Raw genomic sequence first — 11,914 nt, forward strand, 5'->3', positions numbered from 1 at the left:
GACAAGGACTGGAACAGGAATATTTTTTTTTTTTTTGTTAATTTGTATTATTTTTATATTTGTATAGACAATATATAGTACCTTTCAGAATGTTAATTTAGCAGTATTAACCTGAATTGAATGTTTTCTATTGTGTATTTAATAAGTCCATTGATTTGAAATCCCTTTGACTACTGTCAATTTTTGACAATACAGACATTAGTTATGTGGTGACTGCATCCATTTCAGATGTATAATAACAGTTTTTCCCAAAGAGAGACTTGCTGAAAAGTATTTATAGTGAAACAGATTTATTGTTGTAGATTAATAGTGTCACACCCCTGTGGACTGTTTTGTGTGTTTTCCCCATGTATGCCCTTATTTGGTCCTTCCGTTTCCGTCTCTTATTATGATGTCACTGTTTGATTGGTTCACCTGTCCTATTCCTATTGGTTGGTTTGTGTATTTAAGATTGGTTGAGTTCACGTTTGGTTGTCGGATATTGTTTATGTCATTCTCAGTTTGTCTTGTTTCACTCCGTTTAATTATACGTCTGTGATTATTTTGGATTCCCTATTGTTCCTGTCCATTCCTGTTCATTGTGTGGATTGTTTTAATAAATGTGCATACTGGACTTCCTCGTCACACTCCTCACTTCCCTGCACCACCACGATTGTGACAAATAGTGCAGGGGCTAAGTGAGGGCTGCACTAGGGGGCCAATGTTTTGTCAATGGACCTTTCTCACATTTCTGGGTTCCTCATAGTGGAAGTTGTCATATTTGGGTAAAGTAAATACCTATATATATATATATATATATATATATTATTTTTATTTTGTTGTCAAACTGAAATATGGCCATGGGTACATCTTCTAGTATAGTAGTGTAAGAAAGTTACACAATGCATCAGTGAGAGTTAAAATAATTGTTGCTGAACGTAACACATGCCAGAAATATTAATCACTGAAATGATGAATCCTATACTCTTCATTATTTACTTATTTATATGCTTTAAAGTGTATCTTAATATTTGTAGTGATATCACAATAATTAAGGTTATCACTGAAGCAGGTTAAATAAATAAATAAATAAATAAATAAGGTTTATTCTTGCAATGCTACTGTGTTGTGCGATGACCATTATCCTCAGATATCAGCAGAAATTACACATGAATGCATCTCAAATTATATACTACAAAACCAGGAAAATTCTTATTTATTTAGACACATTATCCTTCACCTGAAATGTTTGTCTTTTCATCCTGAAATGCAGGGCAAATGTTGGATCACAATAATTAGGAACCACAGTTTCCACAAATCCCTTTACTCGATTGGGATGTTCTCTTTTATTCTGGACAGCAAGGGCAGTGATGGTGACATCGAGTGTATAAATAGAAAACCGCTATTTTAAATTGCAATACTTTTTCACAATATTACTGTGTATTTTTCTGTGATCAAATAAATGCAGCCTTGATGAGCAGAAAATTCTTCTTAAAAAAAAAACATTAAAAATCTTACTGATCCCAAACTTTTGAACAGCAATATTTGGCTTGTATTAAATTTTAGTTCTTCTCTGCAGTCACAAATCTTTTGAGAGTTTGATAATCTCAGTTTGCAAAAAAAAAAAAAAAAAAAAGTGTCATATAATTTGCTGTTTCATGCTTATCACGTTCAGAATGATCATTCTTCCTGAAATAATAATAAAAAAAAACTAAAGTATGAATGCTTATTACTGAAATCCTACTGACGTCACATGCATCTTTATTTTTAAACAAAAAATAAAGTCCTGATTTTGTAATGATTAATAAATTACTCTCTGACAAAGTAATGACTTTGCTCTGACAATTATTTGCTTTCCATTTGTTATATATTTATTTATTTATGCAGCCACTAAAAGCATCTGTTGTGACAGTCATTATTTCTTATTTTTTTTTGCCTTTTTTGGCTTTTTGCCAGCTTTAGACTTGGATTTATCTGCTTTCTTAGGAGAACGTAGTCCTCTGCGTACAAGAATCCCCCGCCACCAGGCCTGGATCTGAAAGGAGAAACAAAAGAGAAACAAGTACATTAGGGATTATTTTCTCCCATATTGCAAATGTGCTGATTATTATTATTATTATTATTATTATTATTATTTTGTCAATTATTGTAGTTTTTTTATACTTTTAATTTTTCTAATTTAAGAAGTAAAAGCTTTTTAAAATTATTGAATATATAAATACAGTTAATGTGTTAACATGAAATTTATGATGTATCCTTGTATCCACAACAGGATTGAGCAAAAATCAGAATGATGAATGATAAAATCAATGGCATCCAATCAAAATCTTTTGCTACAATTATGTAAGATTATTCCTAATTATGCCTATTTATTACCAGATGTGTGAAATTTCTCTCTCTCTCTCTCTCTCTCTCTCTTCAATGCTGTTAAAATACGCCGCTATCAAAATATGTTTTGATTTTAACATACAAATCTAAATTAGCAGAAATGACTTAAAATAATATAAAATAAAAAACTTTTTTTTTAATTATATGAACACCCACACACAATGTAAACAAATACATCCTTTGAATTTCATTCAGTTGTGTTTCTTCTTTCTTCCACATCTATACCCACAATTCCAGTTTACTACCTCAATTCAAGTTAAACTCAAAGTCACGGACTGAATTGAAATTCTCAATTAAATTATGAATGGCACACATGTAAGTAGCACAAAATCGACTCTTTTCGGAACCCACAATGCTTCTAAATACAGGTATCAATTCCAGATTCCAAAGATGTCAAATTTGGCAACAGCATCATCTACTGGCCAACAGTGATGCAGTAATAAAATGACATATTTTCTGTTCACTATTATCCATTGAATCCTTCTAGAATCTCTTAAGCTACATTTTACCCTAGTTGCTGCATCGCCCTCCCTCTGCTCCTTCTCCAGCTGCGCACGCAAACGTTCCTTCATCATCCTGTCCTCAATGATCACCTCCTCCATGTGTTTGCACTGAGGTACACAAAGTTATTTTGCAGTTTGCAAGCTCTTATCAACATGGACTCTCTCAAAAGGAATTCTGAATAGAATGAATATCAGGACGTAACACAGATGTGTTTCATATAAAAACCTTCACGGACAGCTCCTGAATTCGTTCCCGGATAACGTTTCTTTTAGTCTGTAGCTCAGTGATCTCTTGCTTCTTCGTATTCATGTCTTTCTCATAACGCTGCTTCCAATAGTGTAACTTCTTCTGTAAGTCCTTTTGGGCACAAATATTTTAGTGACAGCAATGAATCCCGAAGGATTTGCATTAGAATAGGCTTATTTAAAAAGCCTGCAAACAGCACTCCTCCAACGTTCTGGTAAGGGTTTGTTCACACCAGAGCATAAACTAGGAATTTTAACAAGGCTAACCAACAAGAAACTTGCCAGTTAGCTTCATTATCAAAGTTTTGCTGAGAAGCAGCACGGCTATTCTGTCAGAATTCTGGACTGTGTTAACCAAATGCATTTCCACAGCTCATTCCACTGTTACCAACATGTTTCAATAATAACTGCATAGTGTCTAGTAGGTAGTACATTTGGTTTGAAACTTACTTTGCGCCCATTAACTAAATTAAGTTTGTTTTATATAGTTTTGACTGTCATACAATCTACCAGCAGTTGTGTCACTTCACTGCCGTTCACCTGTTTTCAGGAAACAGTCATGACTAGATTGTTCATTTACTTAATCGACTTAATTCTACAACGACTGCTACTATTTAATTCTACGTAGCGACTTATGTTGCGGTTGGAATATCTTTCCTGGTTTGCCATAAGCAGTAAAATGAAAGCTAATAAAATATAAATTAAACACACATTTCTATAGGTGCTGTTCCAAGTATTTATGTCACCTTCTGTAACAGGGTTATCCAGTCCTGCTCCTAGAGGGCCAATGTCCTGCAAATTGGCCTTCCAGAAGCAGGACTAGACACCCCAGTTTTACACTAATTGGGGTTCTCACATTCAGTTCTCACAGGTACACAAGCCTGTAAGTACAAATCTAGTTCGTTTAACAAAGCTTTATGAATTACACTACATCACGTAAGTAGTTCTCCACTCACTGCATGCTGTCGTTCTAGAAAGGCCTCCATCGCCTTGTGAACCTTCCTTTCCTCCTCGGTTTTCTTTTGAAGCATCTGAGTGTGCAACCAAAAGTTGAAGTTGTACAATAAAACATAATGATATGTGGGTATGTCAAAATGTTTATAAATACTATAATTCATTATTAAAGGAGAAGTCCACTTCATAAAAATAATACAGTTTAAATACTTTTTCATCTCAAACGCTCGTCTTGTCTTGCTCTCCCTGAACTCTGTGTATTCTGACTCAAGACAGTTAGTGTATGTCGAAAAACTCCAATCGTATTTTCTCCCTCAACTTCAAAAATCATTTCAAAATCATCCTACATCACTGCAGAAGAACAGACACAGTGTTTGCAAAGTGAACATGCAAAGAAGATCAAACACCCTTAACAAAAAAGGTAAAACAGTGATATAGGACGATGTTGAAGTTGAGGGAGAACATGAGATGAGAGTTTTTCCACATACACTAACTGACATGAACCAGAACAAAAACAGTCCAGGCAGAGTAAGACAAGATGAGTGTTTGACATTAAAAAGTATTTAAATTGTATTATTTTAATGATTGTTTCACTAGATAAGACCCTTCTTCCTTGGCTGGGATTGTTTACAACCACATTTGTGATCGTTTGAAGCTGCATTTAAACTGTATTTTGGAAGTTCAGAATCAGGGCACCATATCAGTCCATTATATGGAGAAAAATCCTGAAATGTTTTCTTTAAAAAACATAATTTCTTTACGACTGAAGAAAGAAAGACATGAACATCTTGGATGACAACGGGGTGAGTACATTATCTGTGAATTGTTGTTCTGGAAGTGAACTTCTCCTTTGCGTTAACACACACATCTACACACAACCCTGCATGAAAATGTTGGCTTGTCTGAAATAACTACCTTGAAAGTGTAAAAAGCTACATTTGATGCTATATAATTCAGTCACGTCTTCAAAGCCTGTCAACACACAAAGGACCTGCCAGTGACCTTCAACCTCACTAAAACTCAATGGACAGTGACATTCAGTTCTTCTGTGTTCTAGGTCATTTCTGACGCAGCTACATAGAGGTGCAGAATAAACTGTCAAACACACACCGTGACTTCATCTTCCAGTTCCTTCTCTTTGTGCCTGTTGAGATTCTGTTCCTGGCAGACCAGCTGTTCAGCACAGCTTTTCACAAATTTCCTTTGTCGGTTTGACTTCACACCGATGGTGTCTAACTGGTCCTTCAGGTACGCAATCTCCTTTTCAAGCCTCTGAGAAGAAAACAGTCTTTTCAGGCACACTGCAAGACCCATGCATACCCTTCTGAAAGTTAAGACCAAAGCTCATAGGTGAAGACAATGGCGTGCTTTTTTGTATCGATTTTGTTAACGATGATACTTTGCACTGTGACACTGTTTTTATGTCAGTTTAGTATATAAAGCACAGTAAAATCAGGACTGTGGGAATATTATGTAAACAGTGTTCTATTAGATAACAAAAAGTTTGTATGTAAAAGGATACGTGTGATTACCTCACGCTCCTCGTTTCTTTCCATCTTAATGTCAAGTAACTTTTTTTGCAGTTCTTCAACCCTGAGACGGCTCTCTTCCTCCCTGCAATTTATGTACAACACGGTGCACGACACGTTCACCGTTTGAGGCTATATGCATATTATGATCACGTCATATTTTGGGGTAAATAATTTGTCAGTTCATGTTAAGACCTGTGTATCATGTCAGAAGCTGGGCTTTCTTCTTTCGCTCCTCTTCTATTACAGAAAAGAGACTGTGACATGTGTTCTTCTCCTTCAGCTCAACCAACAGCCCATTTATCACATCTGACGCAAACTGCCTATTGGATTATTATGAGATGTAGAATCAATAAATAAAAATACAATAAATGTGAGCTCAAACAAAAGACCCATAAAATGCATGTATGCAAAATTACCGAACCTGTTAACTGCATACAGTGTAGAGAAATGTGCACTCACCAGTCTTTCTGCACTTTGGCCCTTTCAGGAGCACGTTTTCTCTCCTGAATACTAAGTTTTTTAGAGAGTGGTGTAAATCTTTGCTCACAGTCCTCAGTTGAGCTGTTGTCAGATGCTGTCCGCTCCTTTGTTTCTAAATAAAGAGAGTGATATAGAATGTGGTAAAGAAAAAAACATAAAATAAAAAAAACACAATAGAACACGAAGGATGGCATGGTGTGGTGGTTAGAGAGCTGGACTGACATTAAACATTAAACTGGTTGTATGTTCAAACCCTGCAAGGAACTAACCTAATTCTGTGTTTGATCAAGACACTTGACCTCACATTACACACAGGAGGACTGTCTAATAAGTGTGCTATATGTAGGGTCACACTTATGAAACCGGTCAAGAACATGGCCGGTCAAAATCTGATTTTCATGACAACTAAGCACATCTCACCAACAGTACTGCAAACAATATATTTCATTGTATTTTGATGATACCCTTATGATGAATAACAATACTGCTGAATGAAATTATGACAACGCTACTTGTGTAACAAACATTTGCATTAACAAAAAATAGGGCTGTCAACAGATAAAAAAAAAAAATTAAGTAGAGCATAATTCATGTTTAAAATATATAATTTCTTTCAGTCATGCTTCCTCACTTTTTTATACTGTTAAATCACTAATATAAGTGTTTAATCGTAAACAGTAGTTTATAATTGTCTATAAATAATCATTTTTTAAAGAACATAATGATACTGTTTGTAATTGTAATATAACAGAACATAAGGTTAGAACAAGTTTGCAAGTGTGTATCTGAGAGGATCACACTTGAACTAGAAACAGAAATTGGAAACAAAGTCTTAGAATTGTAGTATGTGCTAATAACATGCTAGAAACGTGGTAGCGAAATGTTATACCATACTACAATATGTCAGTAATGTCTAGCCAACATATCAACATATTAACATGTTAGCAATGCCTAGATTTATTTGGTCTGATGGTGTATAGTGATCTTATGAGGTCTAGTTGGGTCTGAAAAGGTTTATGAAGGACTGAACTGGTTTGATGTGGTTTCTGGAGTGTGTGTTGAGGACAAATGGGGTCTGAAGTGGTCTAATATGAATAATTTTTACTGGTTGCTTCATATCCGACACCTCAAGCCTTTAAAACTATCTTATACTTTTATGCCAGACAGCACAAGGTATGTCATCAAACTTTATTTGTCTTTTCAAACATATTGTGTTTGAAAGAAAGCAAATTAATTATATTATAATTTAAAAATAAATCATTTGATTAGCTCTTTGTCTAATTTAATCCTTATTGGTGAAGACATAAACATAAACAGACATACAGTACCAAATATAACACACAGATCAATGTAACATTAGCAGATGACAATAATAACTAGACAAAAAAGTTTGTAGACAAATATTAAGTTGGCTTGAAAAAGAAAGAAAGTCTGAAATAGTTTTAAAGCTTAAAGTTTGAATGTTTGAATGCAGCCTATCAGATAAATAAATTAGAAATAGTAGGTATTAGTGGAAGATGAGAGTTTGAATGAGTTGAATGGCTTAGAATTAGTACATAGACTGTGTGTTTACATTTAAATGTCTGTAAGTTGGAGTTTGAAGAGTCTGGGCTCATTTGAACATTACATCAATGTAAGTCTATGGGATTTTTCACAGTCTGAATAATCATTTTTAGGAAAATCATAAGTCCGATCAGTCAGAAAGGACCAACTAACTATAGAATAACAGAGGAATAATAATACGCTTAAATAGCATATCAGTAAATTGGCTTTTTCCTAAAAAATACTTGATTAAAATTGCGAAAAAATCCCATAGACTTACACTGAGGTAATGTTCAAATAAGCCGAGAAACTTCATGCTCCTTGACTTACTATTTATTTTTATTTTTTTTATTATTACATTTTTCAATAAAACAACAGTAGTGGTACAGGTATCTCGACAACACGCAACATTTTGTTATACATTCAAATGCCTATAAATGCTTAAGAGCAAAGACAGAAATAAATGAAAATTATAAACCAAATTTAGAAAGACATAGTCACTGAGTACCCTCAAGAAATTTCCAGAGAGAGGACCAAATTCGCCAGAACACCTCCGATCTTTGATGTAAATCATAAGTTAATTTTTCCAGTGGTAAAAGTGTGGTCACCTGACTCAACCACATTTTGACCGAAGCTACCTGAGCAGTTGACCATAATAATAGTACACATTTTTTGGCCAAGTATATACAGAAATTCAATACACATTCTTTATCACAATCAAGACACAGTTCCACTGTACAGTTCAGAAGGTATACTTTTGGGGACAAAGCAAAAGTCTTTCCAATTATTTTTTGAATAACTTTGTGAATCTCTTTCCAGTACATTTTGATTTTGTCAAAATCCCAAAATACATGCATCACTGTGCCAATCTCTATGTTACATTTAAAACATAGCTGAGAACAATTGGGAAATATTCTATGGAGGCAAACTGGAGTTAAACAAATCCTGTGAATACATTTTAAGTTTTGTTCGTGAACCGAAATTGAAGCACTTTTGGGAAAGATATTTGAGCAGACAGATAGACACTCCTCATCACTGAAAATAGACCCCAAGTCCTTTTCCCATATCATCCTTGAAGAGTCAAAGGTCGAATGACCAACATTAGACAGCAATGCATATAATTCAGAGATCTTTTTTTTAAGAGTGCATGAAGAAAAAAGCTGTTTTTCTATTTCAGTAAGATCAAATTGTATATTACCTTCTTTTAACTGCAACTCTAGACTTACTATTTCTAAGCCATTCAAACTTTAAGCTTCCATTCTACCTAATATTTCTAATCTATCTGTCTATCTAGCCAACTTAATCACAACATAATTACAGTCAGTGTTGCTAAATTTAGCAACTTTTCAGACTACCCTAGCAAACTTTCTCTTCCAACAGCACCTAGCAATAAATTTAGCAATTTTTAAAATTTATTTGGCAACTTTTAGCAACTTTTGATAAGTGACTTAGACAATAAAAAGGCACACATTTTTCATCCAAATTACACAAAAAAGAGGAAACCAAAGATGCCTAGCAGTACACACATCACATGAATTGAGTTTGCTGCTCTTTGCAATTGTTCAATTTGATAATAATAATAATAATTGTTCATTTATGATACACTTTGTTAGTAGCTTGTACCTGTGATTGTTGATCAATTAATACACTGTAAAAAAAAAAAAAAAAGGAAAATATACTAGTAATTTTCCAGGACATTATCCATTATCCATTGGAACTCTATAACCTGAAAACACCATGCATGATTTAAAATGCAGGTAAAAAAAAAAAAAAAAAAAAAAAAAAAAAACATACAAAAAATTATTTCATATTAACATAGATTGTGCCCTATTTTACAGATTTGTCTTAGAGTGTAGCAAACTAACTAACTACTAATACACTGCTTAAAGCAGAATTATTGAGAACTTGTAGTATTATTAGCTTACTATTAGAAGAAAAAAACTTAAATTGTAATCATTCAAAAACGTGTAAGTGTTCAATAATTAAGTTTATTTAAAAACACAGTTATTTATATGTTGACATTATATTATGCATATTATTTTACTTTTTTTTGTTGAGATTTGATGTTGTGACAACTTTGCGTCCTGATGTAACAAAATTATTTAGCAACTTTTAGCAACAAATCGACCTTCCTTTAGCAACTTTATCTGAAAATTAGTTGGCAACACTGATTACAGTGCAGAGTGTAGTTCGTTAACTAGTAAAGGACAATGAGGTTGAGTTTGCTGCTGTTACTCACAGTGTTCGCTCCTATGATGTTCCCCATCACTGCCAGCTGATCCGCGCAGTCCTGCAGCACACTACACGCGCACAGCATCTCCACAGACATCATCCTGGCAAAATAAAGAAAACCACAAGTAAAAGTTTCCTCTCCTTTATCCGAAACCGACAGACAAATCCACCGTGAAGAGAAAGAGCTGCGAGTTCTGCGGTAGCAACGGAGTCCGTTGCCATGGCAGCGCTTGTACACAGATCACCTGTACACGCTTGTTTACACCAGATTTAATTAATTAATGTTAATGCACAGTATGTTTGTACTATCGTGTAATGTATTATTGTCTACACACAATGTAAAAATAAATTCACCGAAGCTAAGACATGATTACTTTACATGGTTTTTTTCTCAGGTAACGTCGTTACGTCACGTCATTGATGAGCGTTTCTTTATTTGATTCATTTGATTGTCCTGAAAAATGTTATTTGTTATTATATATATATATATATATATATAACGCATTTCTTTTGAATGTTGTTAATTTCTTTATTTTGTAGCATATGCACAGTTCTTTATCCAAAGCCAAAATGGTGTAAGTCCTCTTTGTCTTTCGCTTTTCCTTGCTGAATGCAGCTCTCTAATTTATTCTTTAGACTCGTAAACAAACTATATACATGTTAAATATACATGTTAACCTCATTGTTGTGCTTTTCTCAGTGTATGTAAACCCATCCTTGTTGTAAATACACTCATATTTTCCCTGATTATGTATATTACGTTTTGCAATAAAAAATATTAATTTAAATTTACATTAATTATATATTTAATATAATTGTATTAATTGTGATTTTAAAGGACCTGTTATATCATACAGACTATTTTAATAATGTCTATTGTTGTTGTTGTCGTTATCTCATTTATTCTATTTTTAATTATTATTATTGTATGATTTAATGCACATAATGTTGTATTCAGCTAAAATATTCTTTCTTGCCAATATATAATATAGATAAATGTGACCAAGGACCACAAAACCAGTCATAAGGGTCATTTTTCTTTTTTTAAATTGAGGTTTACCCATCATCTAAAAGCTGAATAAATAAGCTTTCCATTGATGTGTGGTTTGTTAGGATAGGACAATATTTGAAAATCTGCAATCTGAGGGTGCAAAAAATCTAAATATTGAGAAAATCACCATTAAAGTTGTCCAAATGAAGTTCTTAGCAATGCATTTTACTAATCAAAAATTAAGTTTAAAATTAAGATATATTTACGGTAGGAAATTTACAAAATATCTTCATGGAACATGATCTTTTTTTAATATCCTTATGATTTTTGGCATAAAAAAAGAGATATTGATCATTTTGACCCATACAGTGTATATGTATGTACAAATATACCCGTGATACTTAAGACTGCTTTTGTGGTCCAGGGTCACACATGCTAAATAAGACTGAATTCATTAAATGAAATCAGTAAAAAGTAATATCAATTAAATATATCTTGAAATTGAAAAGTTTCAACCTTCATATTACCAGACATATTTTAAAATGTATTTCAGGGACAAGAAAATGCATTTCCAATTTTAATAAATGCAAATTATGGATGAAACTGCCTGCTAGATTTCTAACTAGACTATATTTAAAACTACATTTATAATGTTAATGTTATGCATTGTTAGGTACTGCAACTATATATCTGAAAATATATAGTTTTTACCATATTTACAACTTGTATTGTTTACATTTGAATTTTTATTTCGTTTAGTCTTTCTCATTCCAATTAAATAAAAGTGTTGTGTAAACACACAAAAATATAGCCTGGACATTATTTTTCATTGTTTTTTCAAACAGCAGAGGGCAGCAGATCGTGCAGTGCAGGGCTGCGCATGTCAGGCTGTACTAGAAGAACCCAGAGTTCCGCAGAAGACCAGCACGTGTGGCTGGCCTCAAAACACAACAGTACATACCACTGATATTTTGATAACATTAACAAGTGTATGCAGAGCAAGCAAAGTTATGTAAAACATTTTTGATTAATAAATGTTTCCTTCCAGTTCTTAAAATGTCCTTAAA

General features: G+C 33.4%; 1 protein-coding gene across 1 annotated transcript; it reads right to left on the minus strand.

The window, feature by feature from the left end:
- Positions 1-1,894: 1,894 nt before the first annotated feature.
- On the minus strand, positions 1,895-10,049 carry LOC127180566 (dynein regulatory complex protein 9). Its single transcript, XM_051134693.1, has 9 exons — positions 9,860-10,049; positions 6,062-6,194; positions 5,807-5,922; positions 5,603-5,697; positions 5,181-5,342; positions 4,073-4,147; positions 3,097-3,228; positions 2,877-2,978; positions 1,895-2,014 (listed from the first exon to the last, which is right to left on the minus strand). The coding sequence occupies exons 1-9, from the start codon at positions 9,954-9,956 to the stop codon at positions 1,895-1,897; spliced, it is 1,032 nt and encodes a 343-aa protein (XP_050990650.1). The 5' UTR covers positions 9,957-10,049.
- Positions 10,050-11,914: the final 1,865 nt, after the last annotated feature.

This window comes from Labeo rohita, chromosome 18 (genome assembly GCF_022985175.1).
Source record: "Labeo rohita strain BAU-BD-2019 chromosome 18, IGBB_LRoh.1.0, whole genome shotgun sequence".
NCBI lineage: Eukaryota > Metazoa > Chordata > Actinopteri > Cypriniformes > Cyprinidae > Labeo > Labeo rohita.

Bases quoted from the DNA above. Each gene is read 5' to 3' on its own strand.
- LOC127180566 (XM_051134693.1), bottom strand. From the start codon at position 9,956: ATGATGTCTGTGGAGATGCTGTGCGCGTGTAGTGTGCTGCAGGACTGC. The intron at 5,923-6,061 runs GTGAGTGCACAT...ATAATCCAATAG, and splicing joins GCCAAAGTGCAGAAAGACTG to GCAGTTTGCGTCAGATGTGA. The intron at 2,979-3,096 runs GTTTTTATATGA...TGTGTACCTCAG, and splicing joins TTCAGGAGCTGTCCGTGAAG to TGCAAACACATGGAGGAGGT.